A 12,226-nucleotide genomic window follows, 5' to 3' on the forward strand; every position below is an offset into this window, starting at 1 on the left:
ATACATGTTGGCAATGTAGTTAAAAACCCACAAAAATAGAATGAATAGAAAGGGTATCTCAATTCAAGTCAATGATGGAATAATGGTTGGACTGGCAGACATCTTGAGTGTACCCACACCTAGGTTGAAGGTGAAAGGTTAAGACAATGGGATTCTAATAACGCATAACGCTTTGCAAAAATGGGACCAGCTATGCTAGTTAAAAACAGCGCGGGTAGTTAACAATGCCGCTGATCCCAGATTTGTGAGGACGTTATCGTAACCGGTATATTTTTGACCTAGACCCATGACAGGAAGTAAAAGCAGGAAGTGTACCCTTCAATCTGTTTTGTGATTTGTTGAATCAACTCAACTGACATTACAAAATCTACATTACATAAGCCACATCAATTAGCATCATTTGAATTAACATTTTACATTACCATGGATCAGTTGATAGATGATTCCAAAAAAGCATGGATATGATTGTATCACAATACAAGGCAGCCATTGCGAGTGTACCCATGAGTTTACCAGTCAAATTGGCAGGGAAACACGGAACTCAAACCGGTTGTGCGCTTGCGCCATCATGCGCTATCGTGCATAACTTTATTTTGCCCCCCCCATGAAACAGATATGAAACGGCTAGCTAGTTAGCGGTGGTGCGCGCTAAATAGTGTTTCAATCAGTGACTTCACTTGCTCTGAGACCTTGAAGTAATGGTTCCCCTTGCTCTGCAAGGGCCGTGGCTTTTGTGGAGTGATGGTTAACGATGCTTCGTGGGTGACAGTTGTTGATGTGTACAGAGGGTCCCTGGTTCACGCCCGGGTATGGACGAGGGAACGGTCTAAAGTTATACTGTTACACCCACACCAAACGCGATCACGACAGGCAGGTTAAAATATCCTAACAAACTCTGAACCAATGACATTGAGCCTCCAGATTTTAGTTAGCGTTGCTAGCTAATGACATAATTGCCATTTGTCTAAAAGTTTGACATGATGGGAAAGTTGATTCCTACTAAAATGTGTCTACTTCACTTAATGTAGTATTCCCAAGCCCCTAGTGTAATTTAGACCAAACAGTCCTTAGCCTCCAAGCATCAACATGGCAACGACGTGATGGAGGTGCAACCCATGAATTAATTTTATTTCTATGAACATTAACTGAAATGTCTGTTTATTTTTGGCTTTTAAATAACCAATTAACAACGTGCTAATTAACTACAATGACCAGAATCCATTGCTCCCTACTCGGTTCTTGGGGCAAGCCTGTGGGGCCGGTAGACAGACATGGAGAGGAAGAGCAATGGAGAGACACGAGGGGGATAGAGAGCGGTTGCTTAGGCATCTTTACCTGACAACTTGATTGAATATTTTATTTAAGTAAATAAGATGGTTATAGCCTAATAAGTTACAGTAATGAGCAGTCACTCACCATCAATTGTTTTATTCTGTGTTACAGCATAGAACCCACAATGCATTTATTGTTTTTTCTTCTTCTAAAACTCAATCAAAACCAAACCCAAAAAGCACTAATCCCTCAGCACTAATTAACAACAGTTGACGTTTATCCTCCTCAGTGGATTTCATAAAAATAATTTTAAAAACAGTTAAAGTTATCCTTTTTTGATAAACTATATTAAATATAAATCACGTCACCAAATAATTTATTACAACTATTTTGCCATGAAGATCTACAGCTAGCTTCCGTCCTCCTCTGGGTAAATTGATTTCAATACAAAACCTAGGAGGCTCATTGTTCTCACCCTCATTCCATAGATTTACACTAATTATGACAACTTCCGGAGAACGTCCTCCAACCCATCAGCGCTCTTGCAGCATGAACTGACATGTTGTCCACCCAATCAAATCAGAGAATAAATCTAGTACTGAAAGCATAAGCTACAGCTAGCTAGCACTACAATGCATACAATGTGGTGAGTAGTTGACTCAAAGAGCGCGAAAGACTATAGTTGAATAGTTTAAAAAAAATATTTATTCCAAAATGGAGACGCAAGAGATTATTTTTTAAACTTTCAGTTTCACTTATTTAGCTAGCAAATGCAGCTAGGTAGTTTAGCCTACTTAAAAATATGGATGCCATGTTAGCAAGCTGGCTATGACTATCTAACACAACACTGGAACTCCTCCAATTCAAGGTAGGATTTTGGTTTTAAGAATTTATTGCCACTGGGGCCCACCAGTATAAACTGCTTAATGACCAAAAACTTACCTTGACACTAATGTTACTGCATGATTTTAGCGGGTTTACTAATGCGATCGTTCTATTAGCTATGTTGACTATAACATTACTTTAGCTAATATTGTGACAATGATGTTGGCTGTATGTAACGGTTATGATATGGTTTGCCTTGGTAAGGTTTTTCACCTAGTCACATACAGCTGATGTATTGTGCATTGAAGTACACAAACAAAGAAAAAAGGTGAGAGGAGGAGAGCGCGAGAAGGAATACAATGTGGCTGCTATGAAAGTGAACTGTGTTTAAGCATGATCAGGTATGTATTCATTCCGCCAACTCTGTTGAAAAACGTTTCTTAAAACAGAAGCAAACAGAACAAAAACGGGGATAAACATAGCTGAATTTGTCCAATAGAAACTCTCATTTGCAACTGTTGGACTAATGATTACACCCTATATCAGCTAGATGCAGGCAAGAGCGTGCAAGCCGGCATTGTATGTGCCACTGTCTCACCTCAAAAACATTTCTCGAACTGTGTGCACATACGTTGGTAACTTTCATTCATAGACTAGGTTGTAGAAACTTCATGATGTGTATAGGGAACATTAGAGTGTCATGTAGTAGCCTAATCCTATCAATGTTACATTGAACTGGGTGAATGGAATATGAATGACATGACAATATGCTGTAATAGAAATAATGCCATTGCTGATGAGAAAAGAGAGGAGAAAAAAAGGCCTCATCTTAAAACGACACTGACCACCCATGACTAGACAAAACCAGAAGTACTTCCTTATGACTGGAATGAATGTCACCTGGCATCTCATGTTGAGCTATTAGTCCTGACCCCTGACCTTAATTACAGACAGAGCCCAGCCCAACCCTGGATGCCAGCAAGACGTCTCCTTCCGTCAACCCACTTCTGAATCGTCTTAATGACTTCCTTCATCTACTCCACAGGGAATTGTAATCCTGCTCCTTTCTGGGATCAAACCACTTCCTTGATAGATTCAGGTGAGCGCCTTCAGAAAGTATTCATACCCCTTATCTTTTTCCACATTTTGTTGTTACAGCCCGAATTTAAAATTGATTCAATTTAGATTTTGTCACTGGCCTACACACACACACACAATACCCCATAATGTCAAAGTAAAATATGGTTTTTGAAATGTTTACAAATTAGTAAAAAAATGTAAAGATGAAATGTTGAGTCAATAGGATTCAACCCCTTTTGTTATGGCAAGCCTAAATAAGTTCAGGAGGTTTTTCCAATGCCTCGCAAAGACGGGCACCTATTGGTAGATGGGTAAAAAAAATTAAGATAACCAAACATTCAATATCCCTTTGAGCATGGTGAAGTTATTAATGAGTTATTAATTACACTTGGGATGGTGTATCAATACACCCAGTCACTACAAAGATACAGGTGTCCTTAACTCAGTTGCAGGAGAGGAAGGAAACTGCTCAGGGATTTTACAATGAGGCCAATGGTGACTTTTAAAACAGTTACAGAGTTGAATGGCTGTGATAAGAGAGAACTGCGGATGGATCAACATTGTAGTTACTCCGCAATACTAACCTAGTTGACAGAGTGAAATGAGGAAAGCCTGTACAGAATTGGGGCGGCATGGTAGCCTAGTGGTTAGAGTGTTGGACTAGTAACTGAAAGGTTGCAAGTTCAAATCCCCGAGCTGACAAGGTACAAATCTGTCGTCCTGCCCCTGAACAGGCAGTTAACCCACTGCCTGGGCATCATTGAAAATAAGAATTTGTTCTTAACTGACTAGTTAAATAAAAAGGTAAAAAATAAAATAAAAAAATTCTTCCAAAACAGACATCCTGTTTGCAGCAAGGCACTAAATACTGCAAAACATTTTTGGGAGGAGCTAAACACAGGCAAAATCCTTGCAAAAAACCTGGTCCAGTCTGCTTTCCACCAAATTCACCTTTAAGCAGGACAATAACCTAAAGCCAAATCTACACTGGAGTTGCTTACCACTGGAGTTGGCCAACTTACAGTTTTGACTTAAATCTGCTTAAAAATGTATGGCAAGACCTGAGAATGGTTGTCTTGCAATGATCCACCACCAATTTGGCAGAGCTTGAAGAATTTTTTAAATAATAAAATGAGCAAATGTTGCACAATCCAGGTGTGGAAAGCTCTTAGAGACTTACCCAGAAAGACTCAGCTGCAATCACTGCCGAAGGGAATTCTAACATGTATCGAATCAAGGGTTTGAATACTTAGCTAATCAAGATAAATGAGTATTTTTACAAATATTCTAAATTTCCATCCACTTTGACCGAGTATTTTGTGTACACAGGTGACAAAAAAAAAGACAATTAAATAAATGTAATCCCACTGTGTAATAACAAAACGTGGAAAAAGACAATTGGTGTGAATACTTTTTGAAGGCTCCTTATCTAGGTCTAGTAAATAAATCAGGCAGATGAAACTGGAGAACAGAGGGGGAACATAACTTATTTTTGATACAATAACAACATTGTATGGCTTGTTTGCGATTTCACAAATGGGGCTAAAACAAAAATGGGCTCCTCAGGACTGGATTGAGAAACAGTGCTTTGTGGTCAGTTTGCTGTGGTGCTGTATGTTCTATACAGTATATCCCCCATAGTGTATCATTATGCCCTTATCTGCCAGTCCCACTCTCACCAGGGGATGCAGCACTTGGCTCCATGTCGCTGTTCTGCCAGCTGTTGCAGCCTCAGTATCCTCTCTGCCTGGATCTGGAACAGGGTCTTGTGGGAAGGCAGGCCCACGTCGTACATGCCTTTAGGGTAGGAAACCCCCAGCCTGGTCCCCTGGCCGCCCGCTAGCAGGAGAACAGCCACGCTGCTCTGGGAGATACACCGCAGACCTGGGAGAGACAATAGAACAACAGTTAATGTACAAAACTATCATTTATTTTACATCATGTAAAGACAATAATAAATTCAAATTTCACAGAATCTCAAAGTGCTTCAAAAGGACAAAAAAACATTTAGAAAAACCACCAGATGGACAGTTATTACAAAGTTCATGGCTTGAATGTTGATCTGAGAGAGGTGGTCAAGCTGGGAGAGAAAGTCCAGAGGCAGGCAGGAAGCGCAGTCTCAAAGGTGTTCCACTGTCTGTCTTTTCCATAGTTGAACTCAGTCAGTTTAAGTTTGAGCTAAGCCACTGCAGCCCATGTACCTTGAGGAAGGTACAGTTGAAGTCTGAAGTTTACATACACATTAGCCAAATACATTTAAACTCAGTTTTTCACAATTCCTGACACGTAATCAGAGTAAGAATTCCCTGTCTTAGTAAGGATTACCACTTTATTTTAAGAACGTGAAATGTCAGAATAATAGTAGAGAGAATTATTTCAGCACATTCCCAGTGGTTTAGAAGTTTACATACACTCAATTCGTATTTGGTAGCATTGCCTTTAAATTGTTTTACTTGGGTCAAATGTTTAGAGTAGCCCTCCACAAGCTTCCCACAATAAGTTGGTGATTTTTGGCCCATTCCTCATGACAGAGCTGGTGTAACCGAGTCAGGTTTGTAGGCCTCCTTGCTCACACATGCTTTTTCAGCTCTGCACACACATTTTCTATAGGATTGAGGTCAGTAGTATGCTTGGGGTCATTGTCCATTTGGAAGACCCATTTGCGACTAAGCTTTACCTTCCTGACTGATGTCTTGAGATGTTGCTTCAATATCCACATAATTTTCCTTCCTCATGATGTTCTATTTTGTGAAGTGCACCAGTCCCTCCTGCAGCAAAGCATCCCAACAACATGATGCTGCTACCCCCGTGCTTCATGGTTGGGATGGTGTTCTTCAGCTTGTAAGCCTCCCCTTTTATCCTCTAAGCGTAACGATGGTCATTATGGCCAAACAGTTCCATTTTTGTTTCATCACACCAGCGGATATTTCTCCAAAAAGTATGATCTTAGTCCCCATGTGCAGTTGCAAACTGTAGTCTGGCTTTTTTAATGGAGGTTTTGGAGCAGTGGCTTCTTCCTTGCTGAGCAGCCTTTCAGGTTATGTCGATACAGGACTCGTTTTACTGTGGATATAGATACTTTTGTACCTGTTTCCTCCAGCATCTTCACAAGGTCCTTTTCTGTTGTTCTGAGATTGATTGGCACTTTTCGCACCAAAGTACGTTCATCTCTAGGAGACATACCGCTCAGGAAGGAGACGAGTTCTGACGGCTGCGCGGTCCCATGGTGTTTATACTTGATTACTATTGTTTGTACAGATGAACGTGGTACTTTCAGGCATTTGGAAATTGCTCCCAAGGATAAACCAGACTTGTGGAGGTCCACAATTTTTTCCCCTGAGTTCTTGGCTGATTTCCTTTGATTTACCTATGATGTCAAGCAAAGAGTCATTGAGTTTGAAGGTAGGCCTTGAAATACATCCACAGGTACATCTCAAATTGACTCAAATGATGTCAACTAGCCTATCAGAAGCTTCTAAAGCCATGACATTATTTTCTGGAATTTTCCAAGTTGTTTAAAGGCACAGTCAACTTAGTGCATGTTAACTCCTGACCCACTGGAATTGTGATAGTGAATTATAAGTTAAATAATCTGTCTGTAGACAATTGTTGGAAAAATGTGTCATGCACAAAGTAGATGTCCTAACCGACTTGCCAAAACTAGTTTGTTAACAAGAAATGTGTGGAGTCGTCGAAAAACGAGTTTTAATGACTCCAACCTAAGTGTATGTAAACTTCAGACTTCCACTGTAGCTAGCTAGCTACTCCTTCACGACAAACAAAATTAAGCACCCACTTGGATAATATATCCCATTTAGCAGACGCTTTTGTCCAAAGCGACTTACAAGTCGGCTGGGGCCACTACTTTTACATATGGGTGGCCCCAGCGGGAATCGAACCCACGACGCTTGGCGTTGCTAGCGCTACGGCAGTTATATGGTGCCAGAAATCACTCCACATTTCAATAATAATTCAAGAACAGCCTTGTAATTATGCCCTCCCCACGATCCACATCACTGCACACCTCTACCACAGAACAACTAGACAGATATTTCACTGGATATATAAATATGAAGCATCCGCTTGAGGTTTCCACTCACGAGCAAATATGGTAGTGAAATGAAGCCAACTGGCTGGCAGTGGTTAGAAGATGCAATGAGATGGATTTTGGCCTACATTGTGCAAATTTTCTCATTGATGAAAATTTGCTTTCAGAGTTTTCTGTTCCCAAAACTAGAATATATGTTATGAACAGAGTGGACTAGGTTTTATAGCCTTTACCAAACAATAAAAAAAATGCGTTGTGCAAAGTCGAATCGAGTTATTGTACACGCGCATTTCACAGAGTAAGCATTCCCTAACGTAAATATGCAGATGAATGCTAGAACGGGCCAATAGGATCTCACTAGGGAGTGCTTGGCTCTGCCCCCTGTGACTCATCTGTTCCCGCTCGAAACGACCGACCACAGCCTATCTTGGTTTAGTTATAAATATCTTTGCCTCATTTGTTACTAGAAATGTGTTCATTTGCCAGTAGAAATGTATTCAACAGTAGTTGCCTTGGAAACCAAACAAACAGACCTGCTAGTTTAGCTAACCAAAAAAAGCTTGCCATTTGGAAAATGGAACTCAACAATTTAATAACGGTTTTCAATTCGACTTTTGCTTTCAAAAGCAGCTCGAACATAGAACATGTAAGAATGAACTATAGCCATTGAATTCTACCGTGCAAATACACGGTGCGTTACATGGAACTAATGCACACTCTAGAATGCTTCCTACTGTTGCAGTCATGATGCAAGTGGCACTATGGTGTCAATTCCTCCCACATTTAGTTTGACCAGCTGTTTTCAGCAACTGATATTTGTTTTATTCAGGTTTGCTTAGTAACAAATTAATTATTTAGCTTCTAGCAATGCAAGCTCCTCGTAATGAGCAGTTGAGTGTCCTGATGAGAAGGCAAACTTTTCTAGCTATGCAGGGGCAAAAATTGGGCATTATCAGCTCATAGTTATGGATGTATCCAAATGAATATCAATAAAAAAACAGCAACTTTTCTGTTATTCTGGTTGTCGTGATTGTGTTAGCCGTAGCTAGCAAGCAAGGGATAAGAACTTTAACAGCGAGTATGGCATCGAAACATAAAGAACGAGCGACTGGGTAGCGTCTCTAGCAACCAAAAGATAAGTAGGAATTTGCTTATAAAAATGTATAGATTTACAAAAAAAGTATTTATACCGGTAAATGTGTGCTTTCATATTGTTTTATTTATTTGGCAATTATGGTATAAGCGGGATAAATGCCTACATTCTGTACATTACCTTGGAAAAATGAACTCCGAAAAGGCATAAGGTAATGTACAGAACGTCGCCATTTATCCCTTACATATTAAATGTTCATTCTTAAAAAAACATAAGTTTAAAAAAATGCCATAAATTAAAAACATTCACAAAAATGTACAGGAGCCCTCTGCTTAGGCTCCTGCTGGGGAACCATGGTAACTGTAGAACTATGAAATATGGTACAAACAATAGGCCTGTAGCTTATTCAAGCAATATAACTCAAACTAAACGTACTTGTGATGGTTGCCAAAACTCAAGAACACTATGAAATTTTTATGGCTAAAGTATAATCTACCTTGGCAAGGAGTTTTGATAATCATTGCAGGTGAAACAGCAAGATAAACTCAGAATAACCCATAGTTAAATTAGTCAGTCAGTCAATCTCTATCTAAACATACCAGGTCAACAACACCCTTATTATACAGCTCTACTTTATCTTACAATAAACTGTTGCTATGGGAGTCAGTGATTAGCCCACAAATACGCACACACCACGTACACACTCAAGGGTCATAAGTGTAACGGATGTGAAACGCTAGCTTAGTTAGCGGTGGTGCGCGCTAAATAGTGTTTCAAATCGGTGACGTCACTTGCTCTAAGACCTTGAAGTAGTGGTGAGAGTTGACTAGGAGGTGCTATTGTAGGCTTTGGCTATCCTGACTCATACATACACCTGGGATGCATATATCCTTAGCTTGCTGCTGTAGATGATGGCTGCCCTGACACACACACACACACACACACACACACACAGCTGGATGAGGGCACAGTGAACAGCAGCCCATTTACGTCCCAAGCAGAACCAGAAGCTCTCGCTTTTCTCCTCCTTCATCCCTCAGGCTGGACATCCCTGGCTACAGGTCAGGCCTGATAAACATTTAGAGGTTTTACTCCAAGGAAGTAGTCTATTTCACAAGGCTACGCCAGTTACATTTCTCAAACAAACTCCATATTTCCTAGATCATGAAGAATGAGAAACTGGACAAGGGAATGGTGTGACTGAATTGATGTTGTCAATAAACCCACAGGGCTGACGTCACTGGTTCAAATGTCATTTGTGAATCTAATAGCAGTGACGCCCAAAGCAAGTAGCTCGGGGATGTGCGTTTCAACAATACTGTGTAACTCTGGTAGGGCAACATTCGAAACGTAGCGCCTACTTGGTAGTGTGTACCGGGGCTTGAGGTGCTCAACCAGTCGACGAATGCCAACATCATCCACGACAGAGAACGATTATCCTCGACAGAGAACGATTATCTTGGCGTTAATGGATTTCGCCTTTGAGTTGTCTCGCTGAAAATATTCTTACTCTTTCAAATGACTGCTCGACTTTAACTTGTTTAGTTGTTCGAAGTGCGCCTAGTATTTTTCTGCTTTTGTTCTGTGTAGCACTGTATTTTGTGGCGTCATTACATCATCTAACTAGGTTATATATATATAGTGAATATGCTTTATCTTGAAGCCGATATATCGTGCATCTAGTCGTTAGATGGCACTGACGGTGCTTTGTGAAATAAAATCTAGGACCCCACTTAGCCATTTCAACATCACAAGTCACCATGGTTTACCCCCTTTACCCTAAGGGTTGCCAGGTCATGTAACAGTTGCCACCATCTTGTTTAACCTCAGGATTGGCATTATCTGATCCCAGTAAATCCTCCATGCTGCTGCCTGTCACTGTGCTGTTTGAAGTGGTTTACCAGAGACATGTTAGATGGGTTAGTTTCAGTAGCCCTGCAGCAATGATCATCCCACCACCTGGGAGTGTTGCATAAGGTTTGACCTCAGTTTATGCCCTTGAAACTGAAAAGACACACACACACACACTATATAAATCATATTGCACACCATAAAACCTGATACGATTTCCCTGTCTGCCTGTTTCACTTCCTGATAGCATATAAAATAATTGAGGTTGTTGTAAATTGGTGGAACTCAATCCCTTGAATGAAATAAGCTCCTGTTTATAAAGCTAAATAGAAACTGCTTCAGGCTTTGCTGAAGCTATGCATCATTATGACAGTCACAAAAGTGTCAACTCCAAGCTAAATCAAGATTGTAGTTTTCATGTATTTGACATACAGTACTTGATCCTGGTCTTGTCCCAACAACCCCCCCCCCCCCAAAAATGGGAACCCCTGTACCAGCCAACTCACCCTTCTCTTCCCAGTCCTTGAGGCAGTCTCTGTCCCTGGTCACGCTGCCCAACACCTCCCTGGGTACTGGCTCCATGCGTGCATCCATCTTCTCCTGCTTGCTGCTGTGCGACACCTCCATGGCGCTGCGGAAGAACTTGTTGATCTCCTGGAAGTCCATAGCTTCTAAGTCAGAGGTCATCTCAGCTTGCTGCTCGGGGGTCAGCTCGTCCCAGAACTGCACAAGGTGAGACTGGCCGGCTTCAGCTAGCCTATGGGCCAGTCTGCTTCTGGTGCTCTCCATGACAATGATCACACTGCTGGGTTAGGGCTAAAATAATATCCTCTAGGGAATCTACCTACCACACCCAGAACAGAATAGGAAAGTGTTGTGAGTGTCAGGAATATGTAACTAGCCTACACAGTCATGACGGTTGACCACATTACTGGGCACAACTCCTCTGACAACTACCACACCCAAAACAATGGAAATGTATTGTGAGATTCAGAGTCACATCAGATATAAAAACACTTGTACAGCATAATTTCAATACACTTGTTCTAAATAGAAACATAGATGTTGGTATCTCTCTGGTTCAACAATGGCCATATTTATGACTACAAAGATTGTACAATGTATTATCTGAATTTTAGTCATACAACAATTTGTCTTGCTGCTTTTTGTTCTGTTGAAAATGAGCTGGCTGGCTAAAACCAGCACTTTTACTGAAACGTTGATTAATGTGCACTGTCCCTGTAAAAAATAAAATAAACTCAAACACGTATATCATTGATCTATGTGGTGCCATAATGACACAGGTGTGTCTGCCATGTTTCTTCAAGCAAATCATTAGCTCGGTGACTTCATTAGGTACATATATATGAGGACATTCCAGTAGGGGACTTGTTACAAACTAGATTACATGGCCATCTGACCATTTTCCCAGAAACTGAGCAGTCAATTTGCCACCCCAATACTGGCGTAAATGTGCTTTATCTTGAAGCCTAGTCTACTGCAATAAGCAGGCCAGAACCATATCCTGGGACACCAAGTGGTGTTTACTTATGTTGACACTAAACAGAACATTTCCCCTGTCAGACAATCCAAGCAATAGGAAGTGTTCTAAAATGCAATAAATACACAAGTCCCTCTTTAATGCACCAAATCTATTTCCAGGCAGGATATTTGTTACCTAACTAATGTAATACTACACATTTAACACCATCATATAGAACAATAATTCCGCGGTTATGTTAACTAATAAAAACGGATATTAGCTCGCAACCTAACTAAATGATGACTATCATCATCATACCATTTGTGGTCCTAAACAGCAAGCTAGGGGGCGAATGATGATAATTGAAACCTCGTATTCTACAAACCTGGTTTATATATTTTTGGGGCTAACTATATTATTCGATGTAAATGTAACTAAGATAATAGAAATTTGAGTTCATATAAGCTTACCTTCAACGCTGTGTCTATGAATCAATTTGACCGGACAGCGTCGAACAGCATATTGTATTGGCCACCGTGCCCCCCGCCCCCTCGAGTACACCTCCTACATCGCT

The 12,226-nt window shown here is 40.7% G+C and overlaps 1 protein-coding gene across 2 annotated transcripts in view; it reads right to left on the bottom strand.

The window, feature by feature from the left end:
• LOC135513037 (UDP-N-acetylhexosamine pyrophosphorylase-like) overlaps nucleotides 1–12,226 on the bottom strand; it is a 31,674-nt gene extending 19,448 nt beyond the window's left edge. For both annotated transcript variants that reach the window (XM_064935689.1, XM_064935688.1), the window contains exons 1-3: nucleotides 12,123–12,226; nucleotides 10,676–11,013; nucleotides 4,857–5,061 (exon numbers count right to left, since the gene is read on the bottom strand). In XM_064935689.1, coding sequence (XP_064791761.1) covers nucleotides 4,857–5,061; nucleotides 10,676–10,958 — 488 coding nt within the window. In that variant the 5' untranslated portion in view covers nucleotides 10,959–11,013; nucleotides 12,123–12,226. The remainder of the gene's footprint in view (nucleotides 1–4,856; nucleotides 5,062–10,675; nucleotides 11,014–12,122) is intronic.

The sequence above is a fragment of the Oncorhynchus masou genome, chromosome 24 (genome assembly GCF_036934945.1).
Source record: "Oncorhynchus masou masou isolate Uvic2021 chromosome 24, UVic_Omas_1.1, whole genome shotgun sequence".
Taxonomy (NCBI): Eukaryota; Metazoa; Chordata; class Actinopteri; order Salmoniformes; family Salmonidae; genus Oncorhynchus; species Oncorhynchus masou.